This window comes from Eulemur rufifrons, chromosome 20 (genome assembly GCF_041146395.1).
Source record: "Eulemur rufifrons isolate Redbay chromosome 20, OSU_ERuf_1, whole genome shotgun sequence".
Classification (NCBI taxonomy): Eukaryota; Metazoa; Chordata; class Mammalia; order Primates; family Lemuridae; genus Eulemur; species Eulemur rufifrons.
Window position 1 is genome coordinate 21,922,714 of NC_091002.1, and position 17,830 is coordinate 21,940,543.

Sequence of the window (17,830 nt, forward strand, 5' to 3'; positions counted from 1 at the left end):
ATCATAATCCATCTGCCTGCTTGATTTCTCTGATGTCTAACAAAGCATATCCAACTAAAAATGCTCAAAACTGAACTCCAGACTCCCCCGTATCTACATTTCCTGTAGGCTTCCCCACTTCAGTGGCAAGGCCATCTTTTCCTTTTACTTAGAGTCCAAACCATTTTTTACTCCTTTCACTCCTGCCGCATGTCCCATCTGTCAGGAAATCCTGCTCTACCTTCAAAATAAATCCAGAATCTGATCCCTCCCTTGAAGTCTCCACTGTCATCTCTATTCTCTCAACCAGATTACTGTTACATCCTCCTAACTCATTTCCCAACTTCCATTTGTATACCACTCTCCACCCAGTCACATCTGAACAGAGAAGCCAGGTGAATCCTTTAAAAAAGAATATCAAATTACAGCACTCAAAACTCTCCAGTGAGTTCTCTTCTTGGAGTAAAACCAAGCCTTTAATAATGGCCTCTGAAGCCCCCTGTGATCTGGGGAGCCCCCATTCTGACTTCATCTCCCATCTCTCCCCTCTGGGCTCACAGCTGCAGCCCACTGGCTGCTTTCCCCAGGCCCTGAACATGTCAGGCACTTGCCCACCACAGTTCTCTGCCCTGCTGTTCCCTCTGCCTGGAAGGCTCTTCCCAGATCTCTGTAGACTTCCTTCCCTTCAGGTTTCCACTCCAACGTCACCTTAAGAGGGAGGCCTTCCCCGACCACCCTACCTATGACAGCAACACGTGCCCCGCCACGCAGCACACACTATCCTGCTCTTACTGCCATTGGTTATTGATTACTGTATTTAGTTATTCTGTGTCTCTTCTCATGAGAGTGTGAGCTCCAGGAGGGTAGGGACTTGACTTTGTTCACTACTGTGTCCCCAGAAGCTACAATAGAAGCTGGCATATGGTAGGTGCTCAGTAAATATTCACTCATGGTCAGGACCAAGGGAGGGATGTGGACCTATTGTTCCACGGTGTCCTGAAGCTCCTTGCTATGCAGTTAGACAAGATATCAGTAAGATCACAGAGACATGAAATTGCCATTCTTGGCAAGTAATATGATCGTTTGAGACGCAAATGCAAGAGAACCAACAGTTATACAAGGTTGATGGACACAAGATTAACGTACAAGGATCAAACATCATTTCTATCTACTAGCAGTAACTAATGAAAATATGCAAATATTTAAAAAATGATCCACTTCACAAAACAAAACTACAAAGTACCAAGGAATAAACCTAATAAAAATATGCAAGACCTTCACTGAGAAATTCAACTTGAAGTATATAAAACAATTCTTGAATAAATGGAGATATAAAATTGATTCATAGCTGAGAAAATGCCCAAATCAATCTGTAAGTCACTCTAGTACTTCCAGTTAACATTCCAACAAAAAATATCTGATGAACTTGATATACTAATTCTATAATTTGTATTGGAAGAATGAAGATTGTAAGAGTTTTTCTTTTTGCACAAAAAGGAGAAAGAAGAGGCACTGGCCCTATCAGATACCGAGGTGCACTAGAAAGCTGTGGTGATTAAGTTACACTAACATGGAAAGTACCAGAGAGAGGAGAACGGAGCCCAGAAACACACCCCTGCACATGTGGGCATGTGACGGATTATGACTGGCTGGCATCGCTAATCAGTGAGGAAAGTAAGAGACTTCAATAACTAGCACTGTGACACTGTGAAAAAAAGAAAATGAGATCCTAGAATGTGCAAATATAAACCGATGATGGATTAAACAGCTAAATATGAAAAAACAAAAAACCAAAACTTTGAAACCATGAAAAAATATCTGTGCTGATGGAACACAGAAGGTGTTCTTAAGAATGAAAGGTGTAAAACGAAAGATGAATAGATAACGAACCTACTAGAATTAAAAATTATAGTGATAAATCATTAATTTTAAAAGATAAGCAATAGTATGGGAGAAAATATTGGTCATATATACAATAGGTAGAGTGTAAGTACCCATATTTTACAGGACTACAAATCAATTTTAAAAATACAATCCAATGGAAAAATGAATGGTGTACACGAGTAATTCACAGGAGTAAAGTCCAAAGGGCCAATAAAATGAAAATATGCACAGCTTCTCTAGTAACCAAGTAAATGCAAAATAAATCAACTGGATATAGTCTTTCATCTACTTATCAAATAATCAATTTAAAGTATGACAAGATCAAGTGTCAGTGAGGATACTAGGGAAACGGAAATTTTCAAACACTGTTGGTGTAAGGATAATTTGGTATAACCTCTTTGGCGAGCAATCAGGCAGAACTGATGAACATGCTTCCTCTCATCCAGTGATTTTGTCCACGGTAAGTACCCTAAAGAAACTCTCTCACGTGTCATGGCAGAGAGACATGCACCAGGATGCTGACAAAACACTCAACACACCTGAACATCACTAGGAAAATGGTCAAAGAAAACATAGCATATGCATATGATTGAACAACTCACAGAATTTAACAGAAATGAACTAGATCTGTATGTGTCAAAGTAGACAGAACCCCATGACATAACGTTCAGTAATAAAATTGTTCTTTTTAACTGCAGCATAATAGTGTATGTAACTCGTTCTCTGCTGTGGCAGACTCTATTTTCTGAAAGCCCCACCAATATCTCCTGTCCCTCATCCTCTTCTAGAACATTGACACTCCCCTCGTTCAACCTGAAGCCCCTCCTTAAATTTTTGACTTGCTTGTAACCAATCAAATTCAGCAAAAGAGTTACCAGGTGACTTCCAAGGCTAGGTCTTAAAAGGGGGTGCAGCCTCAGGGTAGCTGAAGCACTCTTCCCTGGAGCTTGGAGCCACCGTGTAAGGAGGCTGTGGGGCAGCAGGAGAGGTCACCTGGAGAGGACATGCACAGGGCTCTCCCTTTGCGTCATCCTCATCCAGGTGCTGGGCACACGAGTGAGCTACCTTCAGGTCATCTCATCCCTCAGACATCCTATCACTGCCAGGCCTTGATTCTTTCCAGCTGAGACCTCAGACTTTAGAGGAGAGACGAGTGTATCTGCCATGCTATTTCTGATGCTGGCATAGAGAATCCATGACCAGAAGAAAATGGTCGTCCTATGCCATTAGGTTTGGGGTGACTTGTTATATAGCAAAGATAACTGGAACACTTAATGCTGGGTCGTGAGCAGCCTGCCTTATTATTACAAATAATGCACAAAGAAATCCTTGTACGTGCCTCTACACATAAGCCCGTTCTTTAAGGGAGATACTACAGGGGAAACTGCTCCTCAAAGCTGCCCTTTGGTCAAAGTGGAGGCGGCCACACGCCTATTTCTAATAGTGTCAATAACTACATTAATGATGGTGATTGTAGTGAACACTGCCATCTCTTGGGCCCTTGTCAAGGGCCTTGTGCTCCTTTTCTTGTGTAATACAGCCCGTTGGGGCTGGTGCTGATCTCCTTGATTAAACAGGTGAGGAAATAGAGGCCTGGGGGTGTAAAGTGACTCACCCAGAGGCTCACAGCTTCCTCCCTCACCACACTGGGGGAGTGGGACGGCAGCCCCTCCCTCAGGCTGCCGGCTCCACGTCTCCCTGTCCTCACCTCTGCTCCCCCAGCACTGAGGCCACAGGTTTGACCCTTTTTTTTAACCATCAGCCCCTCGCTTGGGCTGTGTCTATCCAGGAGTTAGGATGGCGGTAGCCAGGGCAGGCACAGCTGTCGCCAGTCACCACCCACCATCCAGGGCCAGGCATTCCGCACAGAGGATCTCATCTGACCGCCACCGAATGGATGAGGAGAGGCAGAGCAAGTGCCCACAGTCACGCAGCTGTTGCATGGCGGAGCTCTTCACCTCTGTGCACCTGTCCCCTGGTCTTCAGGACGCGCTCTTCACAGCTCTGACTCACTGGGGAGCAGGGAGTAATAAGCAAGACAGCGAAGCCGAGTCTGCTCCTGAGCCCTTCAGTGTTCAAAGGCTCTGATTCTCCGCTCATGCTGGACCAGCCCCGACCTGTCCCCGGCCGCAGCAGTTTCCACTGACTATGTCTAAGCCTTCATTTCATCCCTACCTTCCTCGATGGCAAGGAAGACATCCGCATAAACCGACTTCTGTAATCTCATTTCTCCATGAGTCCCTCCTTATCCAACCAAGCACTCCCTGCCTCCTGCCTCCCTCTTTCAAAATAATGGCCTCTCCATCTAACAACCGCCCAAACCAGGAAAGCTGGAGCTATCCACCTGACTCCTGGCCCCATAACCCTTTATCCGGTCAGACACCAAATCCAGTCCATTCAGAATGTTCACAGACATTTCTCTTGTCCATCCAATCCTTCCCCGACCCCCAGCCTCCAGTGCATTTTCTACACTGCAATCTGGGTGATCTATCTAAAAAGAAACCTAACCATCTCCCTGTTGCTCCAGATCCTCCAACAGCTCTCCCCTGCCTACGGGGTAATGGCCCAGTACCTTGACCTACCTGAGGCCTTCACAGTCAGCCTGTTACTCTTGGGACCCGCCATCACCACTCCCCACCCCTTTTCAGGTGTGGTTCCCGGGAAGGTGCCATGCCCTTCCTGCTTCTGTGCCTTTGCACGTGCTGCTCCCTCCACCTGGAACACCCTTCCTCTCCCACAGCCTGCAGATATCCTCTGCGGTCCAGCTACAAATGGCACCTCCTCAGTGAAGCTCACCACGGATATAAGAGTGACCTTAAAACTTGTGGCCACAAGTCAGAAAGGGCCTTGAGTGGAATGTACATGATTTGACCAGAGAGCATGGCAATGCGTGGCAACATCAACATGACGTTGTGGTCCAAAGAGATAGGAAGTATTATTTACAACAGCCACAGCTGTAAAGAATACATCCATCGACAGGTGAATGCATACACAAAATGTGGAATACTACTCAGCCTTAAAAAAGGAAATTCTAACATATGCTATAACATGAGTGAACCTTAAGGACATTATGCTAAGTGAAATAAGCCAGCCACAATGGAACAAATGCTGTATGATTCTACCTGTATGAGGTACCTAGAGTAGTCAAACTCATAAAGACAGAAAGTAGAATGGTGGGTGCTGGGGTTGATGGAAGAGGGGAAAAGGGAGTTAGTGTTTAATGGGTACAGAGTTTCAGATGGGGAAGATAAAAATGTTCAGGAGATGGATGGGGTGATGGCTGTACAACAATGGCAAAGTACTTGCTTAATGCCACAGAACTATATACTTGGTAAAAATGGTAAATTTTATGTTATATATATTTAACCACAATTAAAAAAAAAAGACAGTGTCTGGAAAGAGCTGGGCATGGTGGCTCATGCCTGTAACCCCAGCACTTTGGGAAGTCAAGGAGGGAGGGTCACATGAGACCCTGAGTTCAAGACAAACCTGGGCAACATAGCAAGACCCTGTCTTACAAAACATGAAAAAATTAGCCAGGTATGGTAGCAAGCACCTGTAGTCCCAGCTACTTGGGAGGCTGAGGCGGGAGGATCCCTTGAGCCCAGGAGTTCAAGGCTGCAGTGAGCTATGTTTGTACCACTGTACTCCAGCCTGGTGACAAGAGCAAGACTCTGTCTCTAAGGGGGGAAAAAGTCTCAAAAGAGCACTGTCAAGTTTAAAGGTCTTTAGATTTAGACAAGAAGGTAATGCAAACCCAATCGAGAGAGGCAGTCACCTGGCGGGGCACTGATTTCCCTGAGCAGTCAGAATATTCATCTTGGCTCTAAGGACACAAGCTATGTGACTAGATCTATCTGTAAGTTACAGTTACTGATGGGGAGCTATGAAAAGGGCTCCATCTAGAGTTTGTGTTCAGCAGCAGGAGTTGGGGTCTGGTTATCAAGAAATGTCAGCATGTTGAAAAGCCCCCTCTCCCCCTAGTAGACAGGAAGGTAACAATGCTGTCTGCCTTAGCAGATAAGCTTCTTCTCACTGCAGAAAGAATTAGAACTTAGTACAGAAACGTTTAGGGGAATCAAACCGACTGTATCACCATTGTGGCATTAAGCGATCTGCGCCCCGCACCTCAGGCTTATTGTCTTGATCTGCGCTGCTCCATACAGCAGCTACCAGCCACGTGTGGTTAGTAAGCGCCTGAGTGTGGCCTGAGATGTGCTACAAGAGTAACATATGCGCTGTATGTTTTAAAGACCTAGGATTTTAAAGACCTAGTATGAAAAGGAATGTAAAATATCTCAGTAATTTTTCATATTGCATACCCCTTGAACAACATAGGTTTGAATTGCATGGGTCCACTTATATGCTGATTTTCTGCCACCTTTTGAGACAGCAAGACCAATCCCTCCTCTTCCTCCTCCTCAGCAGACCCAGTGCAGATGAGACTTTTATGATGATCCACTTTCACTTAATGAACAATAAATATATTTTCTTTTCCTTATGATTTTGTTAATAACATTTTCTTCAGCTTATTTTATTGTAAGGATATGTAGCACATAATACATATAAATATAAAATATGTGTTAATCGACTGCTTATGTTATTGGTAAGGCTTCCAGTCAACAATAGGCTATAAGTAGTTAAGTTTTTGGGAAGTCAAAAATTATATGCAGGCAGGTGCGGTGACTCATGCCTGTAATCCTAGCACTCTGGGAGCCCAAGGCAAGAGGATCATTTGAGGTCAGGAGTTCAAGACCAGCCTAAGCAAGAGCAAGACCCTGTCTCTACAAATATAGAAAAATTAGCTGGGCATGGTGGCACATGCCTATAGTCCCAGCTACTTGGGAGGCTGAGGCAGGAGGATCGCTTGAGCCCAGAAAGTTTGAGGTTGCTGTGAGCTAGGCTGACGCCACGGCACTCTAGCCCCAGCAACAGAGCAAGACTCTGTCTGAAAAAAATAAAGATTTTTACAAATAATTGTCTAGTTTTTTATTGAAAATTATATTCATCACAAGAGGATAGTGTCATTTTCTTTTCTCTGTAGATATAAACTACACATTGCAGAAAAAACTGAGGTTAAGTTACATTTTGCTAGGGCAGAGTATCCATTTATTTCAAACTAAACTTGGTGGCTAGTTTCTAAATATTTTAATGATTCCCCATGTAGAAATTTGTCTTCCTGAAAGTAGTGCTTCATGTCACCTCTAAATGTAATTCCTCTGTAGCACTTTCTTGGGATCTTCTACCTGAGTCAGGGTTGTTTTATAAACATTTAGCCCGGTACCTGCAATTTTGGTAATTTATATTTTGCTAGAAAATCATCCATTTATTTCATCTAGGTTTTCAAATATGCTACCCTAAAGTTGAATGTAATAGTCTCTAATCCTTTTAGTCTCTTCTGATTCTGTGGTTATGCTTTATTTCCCATTCCTACTCTTGTTAATTTTTACTTCTCTTTTCCTTAATCGGGCTCTAAACAGTTTAATATTCTTTTCAAAGGAATCAGCATTATCCCTTCAACCATTTTTAATTTTTCTATTTCATGAGTTACAGTTTTTATTTCTCTCTTCCTTGTTTCTTTTCTTCTTTTTTCTTTTTTGAGACAGACTCTTGCTCTGTTGTCCCAGAGAAGAGTACAGTGATGTGATTATAGCTCGCAGCAACCTCAAACTCCCGGGCTAAAGGGATCCTCCTGCCTCAGCCTCCTGACTAGCTGGGACTCCAGGTGCACACAGCCACACCCAGCTAATTTTTTCAAGAGATGGGGTCTCACTCTTGCTCAGGCTGGTCTTGAACTCTTGACCTCAAGTACTCCTTCTGCCTTGGCCTCCCAGAGTGCTAGGATTACACACGTGAGCCACCATGCCGGGCCTCTTCCTTGTTTCTTTTGGCTTATTTTACTATGCTTTTTAAGTTTCTTAGAGTGAATTTTAAATTCTTTTATATATATTTATCCATTACTAGAGGAGGTAATGAAGGCTACACATTTTCAAGTGTGGCTGTTGTTAAGGTCTCATAGGTTTTATAACATGAAGTGTTCTTTCCATTGCCTTCTAGGTAGTTTGTAATTTTGCTTTTCGTTTTCTCTTTTGATCCAAGTGGCTTCTTCTTTCTTATTTTTACTGGTTTGCTCAAATTCAAGAGCATTCTATCTTTTCCCTTATTAATTTGGATGTTCTATACTTTTCCATTCTCATAATGGTTACCTTACCTTTCCTCAAACTCATAAGCAGATGCATATTTCTCTATTATCATTTGAAAACAAGATAGCAATATTTTCCCCCACCCCAATAAAATGAAATCATAGACTTCTTTTTTCTCCTACCCTCCCCTTACGCCCCAGGAATTGCTTTTTATTTACCAATTGACAAGGGCAGGCCAGTGGTTGGGGAATATTTTCTCCTTGAGGGGAGTGTCTTCTTTGGCTATGACCCTTTGATCAGGTCTGGGAAGAGGTAACTGGAAAACAGAACCTAAAGGAGGAAATGTTGCAACAGGCCATGCACCAGGCTAGAATTTCCCTGACATTTCTGTCAACCAGCACTGCCCCTTAGGTACAATTCCACAGAGAAGTGAGGCCCACCAGACGTGGTAAAATAACCCATGCAGGCCCTACCTCCACCTGCCCAAGGTCTACAGTTCCCAGAGACCAGGCCACCTGAAGTCCAGTCCTACAGGAGGCACACTTGCTTCCTACCAAAATGACAATGAGATACTACTTCATATCCTTAGGATAGCTACAATCTTTTTAAAAGATGGAAAACAAGTGTTGGCAAGGATGTGGAGAAATTAAAACCCTCATGGATTGCTGGTGGGAACGTAAAATGGTGTAGCTGCTTGGAAAACAGTTTGGCAGGTCCTCAAAAAGTTAAACATAGAGTTACCATATGACCCAGCTATTCCATTCTTAGTTACTATTCACCCCAAAGAATTGAAAACAGGGATTCAAACAGATACTTCTAAACCAATCTTCATAGTAGCATTATTCATAGTAGCCAAAAGGTGGAAACAACCCAAGGGCCTATCAAAAGATGAATAAACAAAATGTGGTAGATACTGTATATACAATGTAATATTATTCAGCCACAAAAACTAATGAAGTTCTGATATATGCTACAACGTGGACAAACCTTGAAAACATTATGCCAAACACAAAAGGACAAATACGATACCATCTCATTTATATGAACTATCTAGACCAGGCAAATTTGTAGAGACAAAAAGTAGATTATAGGTTACCAGGGGCTGGGCAGAGAAGGTAATGGGGGGTTACTGCTTAACGGGTACAGAGGTTATGTTCTGGGTGATGAAAAAGCTTTGGAATAGATAGTCGCGAGGGTTGCACAACATTGTGAATGTAATTAATGCTACTGAATTGTACACTTAAAAAATAGTTAAAAGGTAAATTTTACCACAATAAAAAATGGAAAATAAAAAGTTAGACATAGAAATATGACCCAGAAATTCCACTCCTAGGTATATACTCAAAAAGATTGAAAACAAAATATCTTGTACATAAATATTCATAGCAGCAGTATTTATAACAGCTTTTATCCTGCTATTATGAGTTTTTAGGCTGCTACTGAAGAGTTTATCCTAATGCTTAAGTAATTTCATCTTTGATGCTATTACCATATATTACCAACATACCAGTATATTGCCAAGACTTTTGCTTTTTAAAAGTATATTTTAAAAACTTTTTTAGAGATGGGGGTCTCGCTATGTGGCCCAGGCTGGACTTGAACTCCTGGGCTCAAGTGATCCTCCGTCCTCAGCCTCCTGAGTAGCTAGGACTACAGGTGTAAACCACCATGCCTGGTCAAGGCCTCAGTTTTAAATATAAATAAACAACCAAAGATCACTGGACATTCCAGGAAAGCCTCCAATATGAAAGACAAATAGAAAAAAGGAACCTAAAGAAATGGAAACAACACAGGGACACTTGAAAACAAACATACATGCATATATATGTAAGTCTCAGAGAGATAGGAGAAAATACCACACTCATAAAATAAGGAGAAAATGTTACGAAAAAGCAACATTTAGATGACCATAGTAAACAATGGTGGACAGAATTTGGAGATAAAGCCAAGAATACCTCCCAATTTCAATAGGTTTCTCCAACAAAGATATATAAATAGGCAACAAGCACATGCAAAGATGCTCAACACAACTAGTCATTATGGAAATGCAAATCAAAACCACAATGAAACACCACTTTACACCCACTAGGATGGCTATAATCAAAAAGCCCAGTGATTACAAGCATTGGCAAGGATATTGAGAAATTAGAACCCTCATATGCTGCTGGTGAGAATGTTAAATGGTGCAGCTGCTTTGGAAAACAGTCTGGTAGTTTCTCAAAACGTTGATCACAGGGTTACTATATGACCCAGCAATTCCATTCCCAGCTATGTACCCAAAAGAAACGAATATACATCCACACAAAAACTTGTACACAAATGTTCATAGCAGGATTTTTTTTTTTTAAAGAGACAAGGTCTCATTCTCCTGTCTAGGCTGGAATGCAGTGGTGTGATCACAGCTTACTATAGCCTTGAACTCCTGTGTTCAAGCAATCCTCCCACCTCAGCCTCCCCCAAGCCTGGCTAATTTTTTTGCCTTTTTCTTTTTCTTTTTCTTTTTTTAAGAGACAGGGAGTTGCTATGTTGCCCAGGTTGGTCTTGAACTCCTGACCTCAAGCAATCCTCCTGCCTAAGCCTCCTGAGTCACTGGGATTACAGGTTTGAGCTACCAGAATAATTCATAATAGCCAAAAAGTACAAACAACCCAAATTTGCATCAGCAGAAGAATGGATAAACTGTAATATATCTATGACATGGAATATCATTCGGCAATAAAAAGGAATGAAAGGCTGGGCATGGTGTCTCATGCCTGTAATCCTAGCACCCTGGGAGGCTGAGGCAGGAGGATTGCTTGAGGTCAAGAGTTCAAGACCAGCCAGAGCAAAAGGGAGACTGCATCTCTACCAAAGATAGAAAAATTAGCTGAGTGCAATGGTGTGTGCCTGTAGTCCCAGCTACTCGGGAGGCTGAGACAGGAGGATCGCTTGAGCTCAGGAGTTTGAGGTTGCTGTGAGCTAGGCTGACGCCACGGCACTCACGCTAGCCTGGGCAACAGAGTGAGACTCTGTCTCAAAAAAAAAAAAAAAAAAAAAAAAAAAAAAGAGTTCAAGACCAGCCAGAGCAAAAGGGAGACTGCATCTCTACCAAAGATAGAAAAATTAGCTGAGTGCAATGGTGTGTGCCTGTAGTCCCAGCTACTCGGGAGGCTGAGGCAGGAGGATCACTTGAGCTCAGGGATTTGAGGTTGCAGAGAGCTATGATGACGCTACTGCATTCTACCCAGGGCTAGGGAGTGAGAATCTATCTCTGAAAAAAAAAAAGAGAGAAAAAAAAAAAAAAAAGGAACCAAATACTGACATATGCTACAAGATGAATGAACTGCAAAAACATTATGCTAAGTGAAAGAAGCCAGAAACAAAAGGCCACATATTATATGATTCCATTTATATGAAATGTCCAGAATAAGCAAATCCACAGAGGCAGAAAGTAGATTAGCGGTTGCCAAGGGCTGGGGAGGGTGGAGGGTGGCTGCTGATGAGTATGGGGCATCTTTTTGGGGTGATGAAATTAGATAGTAGTGATGCACAACACTGAATACAGTAAATGCCACTGTTAATTTACTAAATGTAAACTTTAAAAGGGTGGATTTTATAGTATGTGAATTATACCTCAATAAAGCTATTATGGAGCAGGAAAAAAAAAAAAAAAACAACCTTCCAGAAAGTACAACAAAAAGATAGACATGAAAAAGAAAAGGGGAGAGACTAAGGATCAACCTAGCAGGTCCAACAACAGACTGATGGAATTCCAGAGAAAGAAAACAGAATAGAAGTGAGGAAATTATTTTTAAAAATTAATACAAGATTATTTATAAGAAACAAAAGGCCGGAGTCTCCAGATAGAAATGGCCTATTAACTACTGGCATAGTAAGTGGAAAAAAAAAAAAAAGACCCATTCATTCCCCAGCACCTCACCAAGAAGTTTCACAAGACAGACGCAGTGAAGATCCTGAAAAACCTTCAACAAAAATAAAGGACTAAGGGTTGGAACAGCAACAAGCTTTTCAGCAGAAGTGACAGAAGCTAAACATAATGGAGGGCCTTTAAGATTCTGAAGGAAAATTATTTTAACTTTCTATTATTTATGTAAAAATTACATACATACACATAAATACGTATTTATGTTTAAATAATTTATACTTATTATTTTAAACTTTATACCTAGCCAAACTGTGACTTCAAAGACATGCAAAGTTTCCAAAAATTTCTAAATCTGTGCTCCAATAAAATGAGGGATTAAAACCAAGAAAACAGAAGACCGTGTGGTCCAAAAAGCAGGGTGTCCATCACAGGAAACTGGCCATGGGCAGTCCCAGGTGATGAAAGGGGAAGTCTCAGGACAGCAGTTGGACAGAGAGCAACCTGACTAGGCAGGGGCAGAGGACAGAGGGGATCAGGAAAAATAGGAAATCCTGAGATTATCTGATGTGTTTGCACATCTGGAAAATAATATTGATGAGGGTTGGCAGATCTGGTAGAGCAGGTGTAAAAATTCAGAAAATGGGGTATATTCAAAGCATGAAGCAACCATTCATGTTAGGAAAGACAAACATAAAGAAAAAAGAAAAATTTATAATATACCATTAGGCTCTGCAGTAAATAATATTTACATACTCACAGTAAACAGAACCATTGCTTGTTATTTAACCAAAAGCTGTGACGTAATATACGGAGTGTGGAGCACAGGAGGTGGAGGTCGTAGGACAGCGCTAAACACTTGTCTAGGATGACAGGAAATCAACTCATAATGATGATTGTTTTTAGAGAGGAAATAAAAGGTAATCAATCAAATTTTAAAAAGAAATAGGAAGGCAAATACAGAATATATAGCTAGTCAGAGCTGAAAGTAGGGCCCAGGTAGGGCAGTGGCTGGATGTTTTCTGTTAGAAGCCTTCCGGTGCTCTGTGATCCTTGTCCCTGTCTGGAATACTGACGTTGTAAAGAGTTATTAGGCACATCCCTCACAACAGCTCCTGCACACTAGTGGGTGTGACATCAAAGCTGGGAACTGGCCTAGAGGACAGTGAAGCAATGATCCTGAAGCGCCCTCTGAATCAAAGGGAGCTTTCCTCAGGGCCCACCCCATGAGGCGTCAGTGGGATGCAGGGTCTATTCCATTTGGATACTCTTAAGATCTGTCCTTCCTGAATGTTCTGTGGAGGAGGAGCTAACTGGGAGCCAGAGCTTTGGCTGAACCAGGTCGGGGCAGGGCTTCCCAGGGCCGCCTCCAAACCACCCACTCCCCTTTACCACTTGTGAATCTGGGCTCCCAGTACATTGCCAGCTCTTCTTTGACCTAATTTCTCAGGAATTTTTGGAAATAGGCATGGACAGACAGAAACTCAGGTAGAAAAGTAGATGGCTTCCTTTCAGCCTGTTGAGGCCCAGTGAGATCCCCGGTGCCCGGCACCCACTAAGCACTCAGTAAGCAGCTGCGAAGGCCTAACTGTGGTGCCAGCTTTCTGCGTCCAGCACTTCATCGGGCCCTGTACGTGCATTACCACGTCCAATCCTCACAACACGCTGACGCAGTCAGAGAGCAGGATTAGCTCCCTTTTTACAGACGAGGAAACTGAGGCTCAGAGTAACCTGACCAAGGTCATTTCACTAGTAAGGGAAGAGCCGGGATTCAAATCCAGGTGTGGCCGACCCCACAGCCTGCACAACTAGCAGCTGTTGCCAGTGATCCTTTCTGGAAGGCGGACGCATGGCAGAAAGGGAAGGATGAAAACAAGGGGAGATCACAAGAACTGGCACAAGAACAGAAGCGAAGAGACCCGCTCCACTCAGAGGCTCCGAGGCTGGCGGGCCACAAGCTGGAGACCCAGCTGTGCACACCTCCCCTGCCCCAGGGGGCCATCCTTACAGCACCCACCTTCTTCAGAGAGGTTATTCTCTTTGGTCTCCTTGTCCATCTGGCAGCACCAGCCTTCCAGCCGCTCTGTTTCTGCCTGGAGAAGCTTCAAGAACCAGTAGCCATCTCGGCGGCAGGCCCCTGGCTGTGCGGGCTCTGCCGGGGAGCTGGAGGAGGTCTCAAGCCAGGGGTCAGGTGGGGGCAGCGAGGACGCCTCTAGGGCAGGGTCGCTGTTGTCTCCATAGGAGAGGTTGCGCTTGATCTGGGCAATCTTAGGGGCCTGCCGGGGGCCGGCATCGATGCTGATGGAGTTGGGGTGTGGGGTACAGTCCGGGAGGCTCCTCTCAGATGACTTGCAGCTCGAGTCGTTGGCATCCTGGGTGTCCGAGTCAGTGTCCCGTCGGGAGGACATACTGTGAGAGGGGGCGCTGCTTCTGTGGGGGGAGGGGTGCATGGGGAGGGCACAGGAAAGAGTGTGTCACCAAGAGAGCCAGAGACCAGAGGCCGCCCTGACCCGGACACACGGGAGACAGAGAAACGGATGCATCATCTGCTCACCATGCGCCTGAAGCGGGTCCCACAGCCCCCGTCTCATTCTCAGCTCAGCCCTTGCCCCATCCCGCCCAAGCCCACACGCATACACACACAAGGACACGGTCATAAGGTTGCCTGTTTACTGCAGTGGGGCCAGGAAGACCACCAACACCAGGGTAGCTGGGGCCATGTCCCAGCCCAGCCTCGGCCCCCGTGGGCTGACTGGTCTCACAGAGCAAGTGCTCATTTGTCCACCCGCCCACCCCCTGCCCAGCCTCCCAAGCTTGGGCCACCGCCCGCACCCCCAACCCAGCTTGGTTATTAGAAATTCAGCAAGGAGAAGTGGGTTAGGGAGAGCGGGAGAGGTGAGAGCAGAGGGAGGGAGAGGAGAGGGGAGAAGCAGCTGCCACCTCTGTCCGACTTACCGCCAGTCGTCCTCTACCTGAACCCCGATGGACTGGAATTTGGTAGCGGGACTGGGCTCCTCTTTTGGCACTGGCTGAATGCAGTCAACCTTATTGAAGGACAACGACAGCAACGGCACGGAGACAAAGACAAAAATAAAAAACAAACACCACACTTGCTGCTGAAATTCACATTAGTGGGACGACGCAAACGGACATGTGGACAGACAGCACGAGGCATGCGGACACTGCACGTGGGCCCGAGGCTGGACCAGGTTAAGCCGGGCACTGCTCATTCGCGCGGAGGCGGGCGGGCAGGTGGACGGGAGGTGGGGTGGGGCGGAGATGACTGGCTTTCCCTACTCTGAGGAGGGTGCCATCACATCGATCGCTTTGGGTCCGTTGTCCTCCGAGAGGTGGGAACCGTTCCTTCTAGTCCTCTCCTTTACACGCATCAGAGAGAAGAAAAAAGAAAGGACGACGAAAGAGAAAGAAAACACACACACACACAAAGCCACAGCCGTTATCCGGTGCAGTTGAAGCTGGGGGCTGCATGAGGCAAAGATCACCTCCCCAACCCTGTGGCTGAAGCCGGGAAGGGCCGGCTGGAGGCGCCTAAAGCAAACCTTGGACAGCAGTTCTGGGTTTGGAAACTGCCACCAAGGCAAGAGCTAGTGAAGTCCCTGAACACTATGGGATGTCAGCCCTGGCCCTCACTCACACTTGGCTGAGGTTACCTTCGGCAGTGGGCGGCCCTGGGGAAGGGGAAGGGCCAGGGCCAGGGCCAAGTCCAAAGCACTTTCTCTACGCTCCTGTGAAGTGGAAGAGCCATGGCACAGTGATGCCCTGGGCCTGCCCAGGCACCCGGGACAGAGGTGCCTGGCCACGCAGCAGCCAGGCCAGTGCGCTTATCATCTCTCAAGAATGAGGGAGGACCCACACTTGACCTAAGGCTTGAGGCACCAAGGGGTAGGACCGGGGTTCAGGGTATCCTCAGAAACTAGGGCCTCTCTAGTCTCTTGGCCTCACGGACAGAAGTGGGGGCCAGGGAGGCTTTCTGGGAAAGCTCTGCAGCCACAGTCACCCTTAGCAACAGCCAGCTCAAGGAATGCAGCCTCATCATCTTTAAGGAGCTGCAGTGAGAGCACAGAATGGGGCTGGGAGTGAATCTGGGGAAAGGGACACCCAGGATAGGCCAAAGAGCTAGAGTCCTTATCCTAGTGTCATTTTCTGGGTGAAATGAATCAAGAATGGTCCTAACTCCCTCTCAGGCCTTCTGGGAAGATAAAAGTGTCCAGCTTGGCCAATAACAGGGTGGGACTGCTCAAAGACTAGGGTGGTCAGAACCAAGGGTCAGAGTAGGCTACTCTGTGTTTCTAAGAATTCTACCTGGAGAGGCTGTGCAGGGCCAGCGCTGGACCCTTACGGTCTCCTGGCCAAGTCTCTTCCTATATATATATATGGGGAAACTGAAGCCCAGAGCTGCCTCTTGGGGGAAACAAATCCAGCCGAGTACAAGACATTGAGCCTTTCCTGTTCCATTCAGTCCTCTCCTTTGCGTTCCATACCCTTCTGCATTCTAGTGCTTCGTCATCAACTTGCCCATGTCCAATTGCTTGGGACGGGGGGAGGTGGTGCTGGGAAAATGAAGAGCCCTGCCAGCCCTAAGCCACAGCGCACACCACCTCATCCTCCTCAATCAACCCCCGGGGCTTGGAAGGGCCCTGCCTCCCCCTGAGCCCTTGCCCACTGTAGCTGCCCCTCCCTCGCTGCCCCGAGTGGCTCTACTTTGGTCTGCAGGTCCAGCCAGGGCAGGGAGAGTCCTCTCACTCTGGATTCAGAGCAACTCTTGGAAACTAAAAGGCAGGGCCCAAGTTTCCCAGGCTCAGCAACAAGCGGACAGATACTGCTGTCGGATGCATGCAGGAGGTGCAATGAAGCAGCAGGGGGGACCCAGGGCTATATGCCGTGGCCATGGGTGTGCGCTGAGTTTGGCCACCTGGCTCGGGGGAACCATCTGCCTGGACCCTTTCCCGCGGAGGAAGGCATCAGGACCAGCATCGCCCTTCTCAATTTGACATGGGCCTGCTGCACCAAGCCACCTACCTGTCCCCAAGGCCCGAGAGGGCTCTGGGCAAAGTTCCCCTCGAACAACCCCCATGGCTCCAGGGCCCTGGGTCCTGGGCCCCTGGCCACCGGTGTCTATGTTCCATGCTGTTCCCGACGCCAAGCGGGGCTATGGCCTCCGCACCCGAGCTGACCTTGGATCAGAGAACTGTTAGGCCAGTCCCGCCTCCCACGGGTTGGCTGGCAGGGCAAAGGTGGAGTGGACAGACAGATAGTGGACAGGCAAACAGTGGACAGGAGATGGCTGGCTGAGTGTAACTACATTCACGGGGACAACCCATCAGAGGAGCAGAAACACACGCCCACGGCTGCAGACTCTGCAGCACGTGCGGGTGGACACGAGCAAGGTGTGGCTACGGGTGGAATTTGGTTTGGCCACTTGGGGCTGACCTCCCAAAACAGACAGACAAGCCACCTTTTCCCAGAAGACCTAGTGGGCCTCCGCCAGATGTAATTACACGCAGGCAGGTGCACGGAGCGGACCGAGGACACAGAGTGCAAAAGGAGCCCCTACTTGTATTCCTATAGATGACAGTTTCCTTTTGGGGATGGCCTCGGGGTGGGACTCAGAGCTGGTCAGTGTCCCTTGTTCACTCTTCAGAGCTGCATGTTTTGGGGGTGGCTCTGGGGCCTCAGGGGCTGGGATGACTCCGCCCCGTGTCACGCTGGGCGGTCGGGTACTGCTGTCCAGGCTGTCAGACGAGTTGCTCAGGCCCGACTGGCTAGTCACCTCACTCTTGTGGTCCTGGCTGTCTAAGTAGGTGTCCTGGGCAGACTCGGTACTGCTCTGGACCGTGACGGAGATGAACGGCTTTGATGTGGTGCGTGGAGGGACCGGTGGCGGGGTCTTCTTATATGCCACTAGGCATGATGAACCTGCAGATGGTGAGAGAAGGCAGGA

At 46.3% G+C, this 17,830-nt stretch overlaps 1 protein-coding gene across 5 annotated transcripts in view; it reads right to left on the reverse strand.

Moving 5' to 3' along the window:
• The window catches only part of DLGAP4 (DLG associated protein 4), an 81,635-nt gene that overhangs the window by 12,960 nt on the left and 50,845 nt on the right, over window positions 1-17,830 (reverse strand). For 3 of the 5 annotated variants that reach the window (XM_069495929.1, XM_069495927.1, XM_069495930.1), the window contains 3 exons: window positions 17,444-17,805; window positions 14,824-14,912; window positions 13,886-14,298 (listed from right to left, as the gene is read on the reverse strand). In XM_069495929.1, the coding sequence (XP_069352030.1) occupies window positions 13,886-14,298; window positions 14,824-14,912; window positions 17,444-17,805 (864 nt within the window). Of the gene's footprint in view, window positions 1-13,885; window positions 14,299-14,823; window positions 14,913-15,165; window positions 15,246-17,443; window positions 17,806-17,830 lie in introns of all 5 variants that reach the window. The other 2 variants (XM_069495928.1, XM_069495931.1) reach the window with 2 other exon arrangements.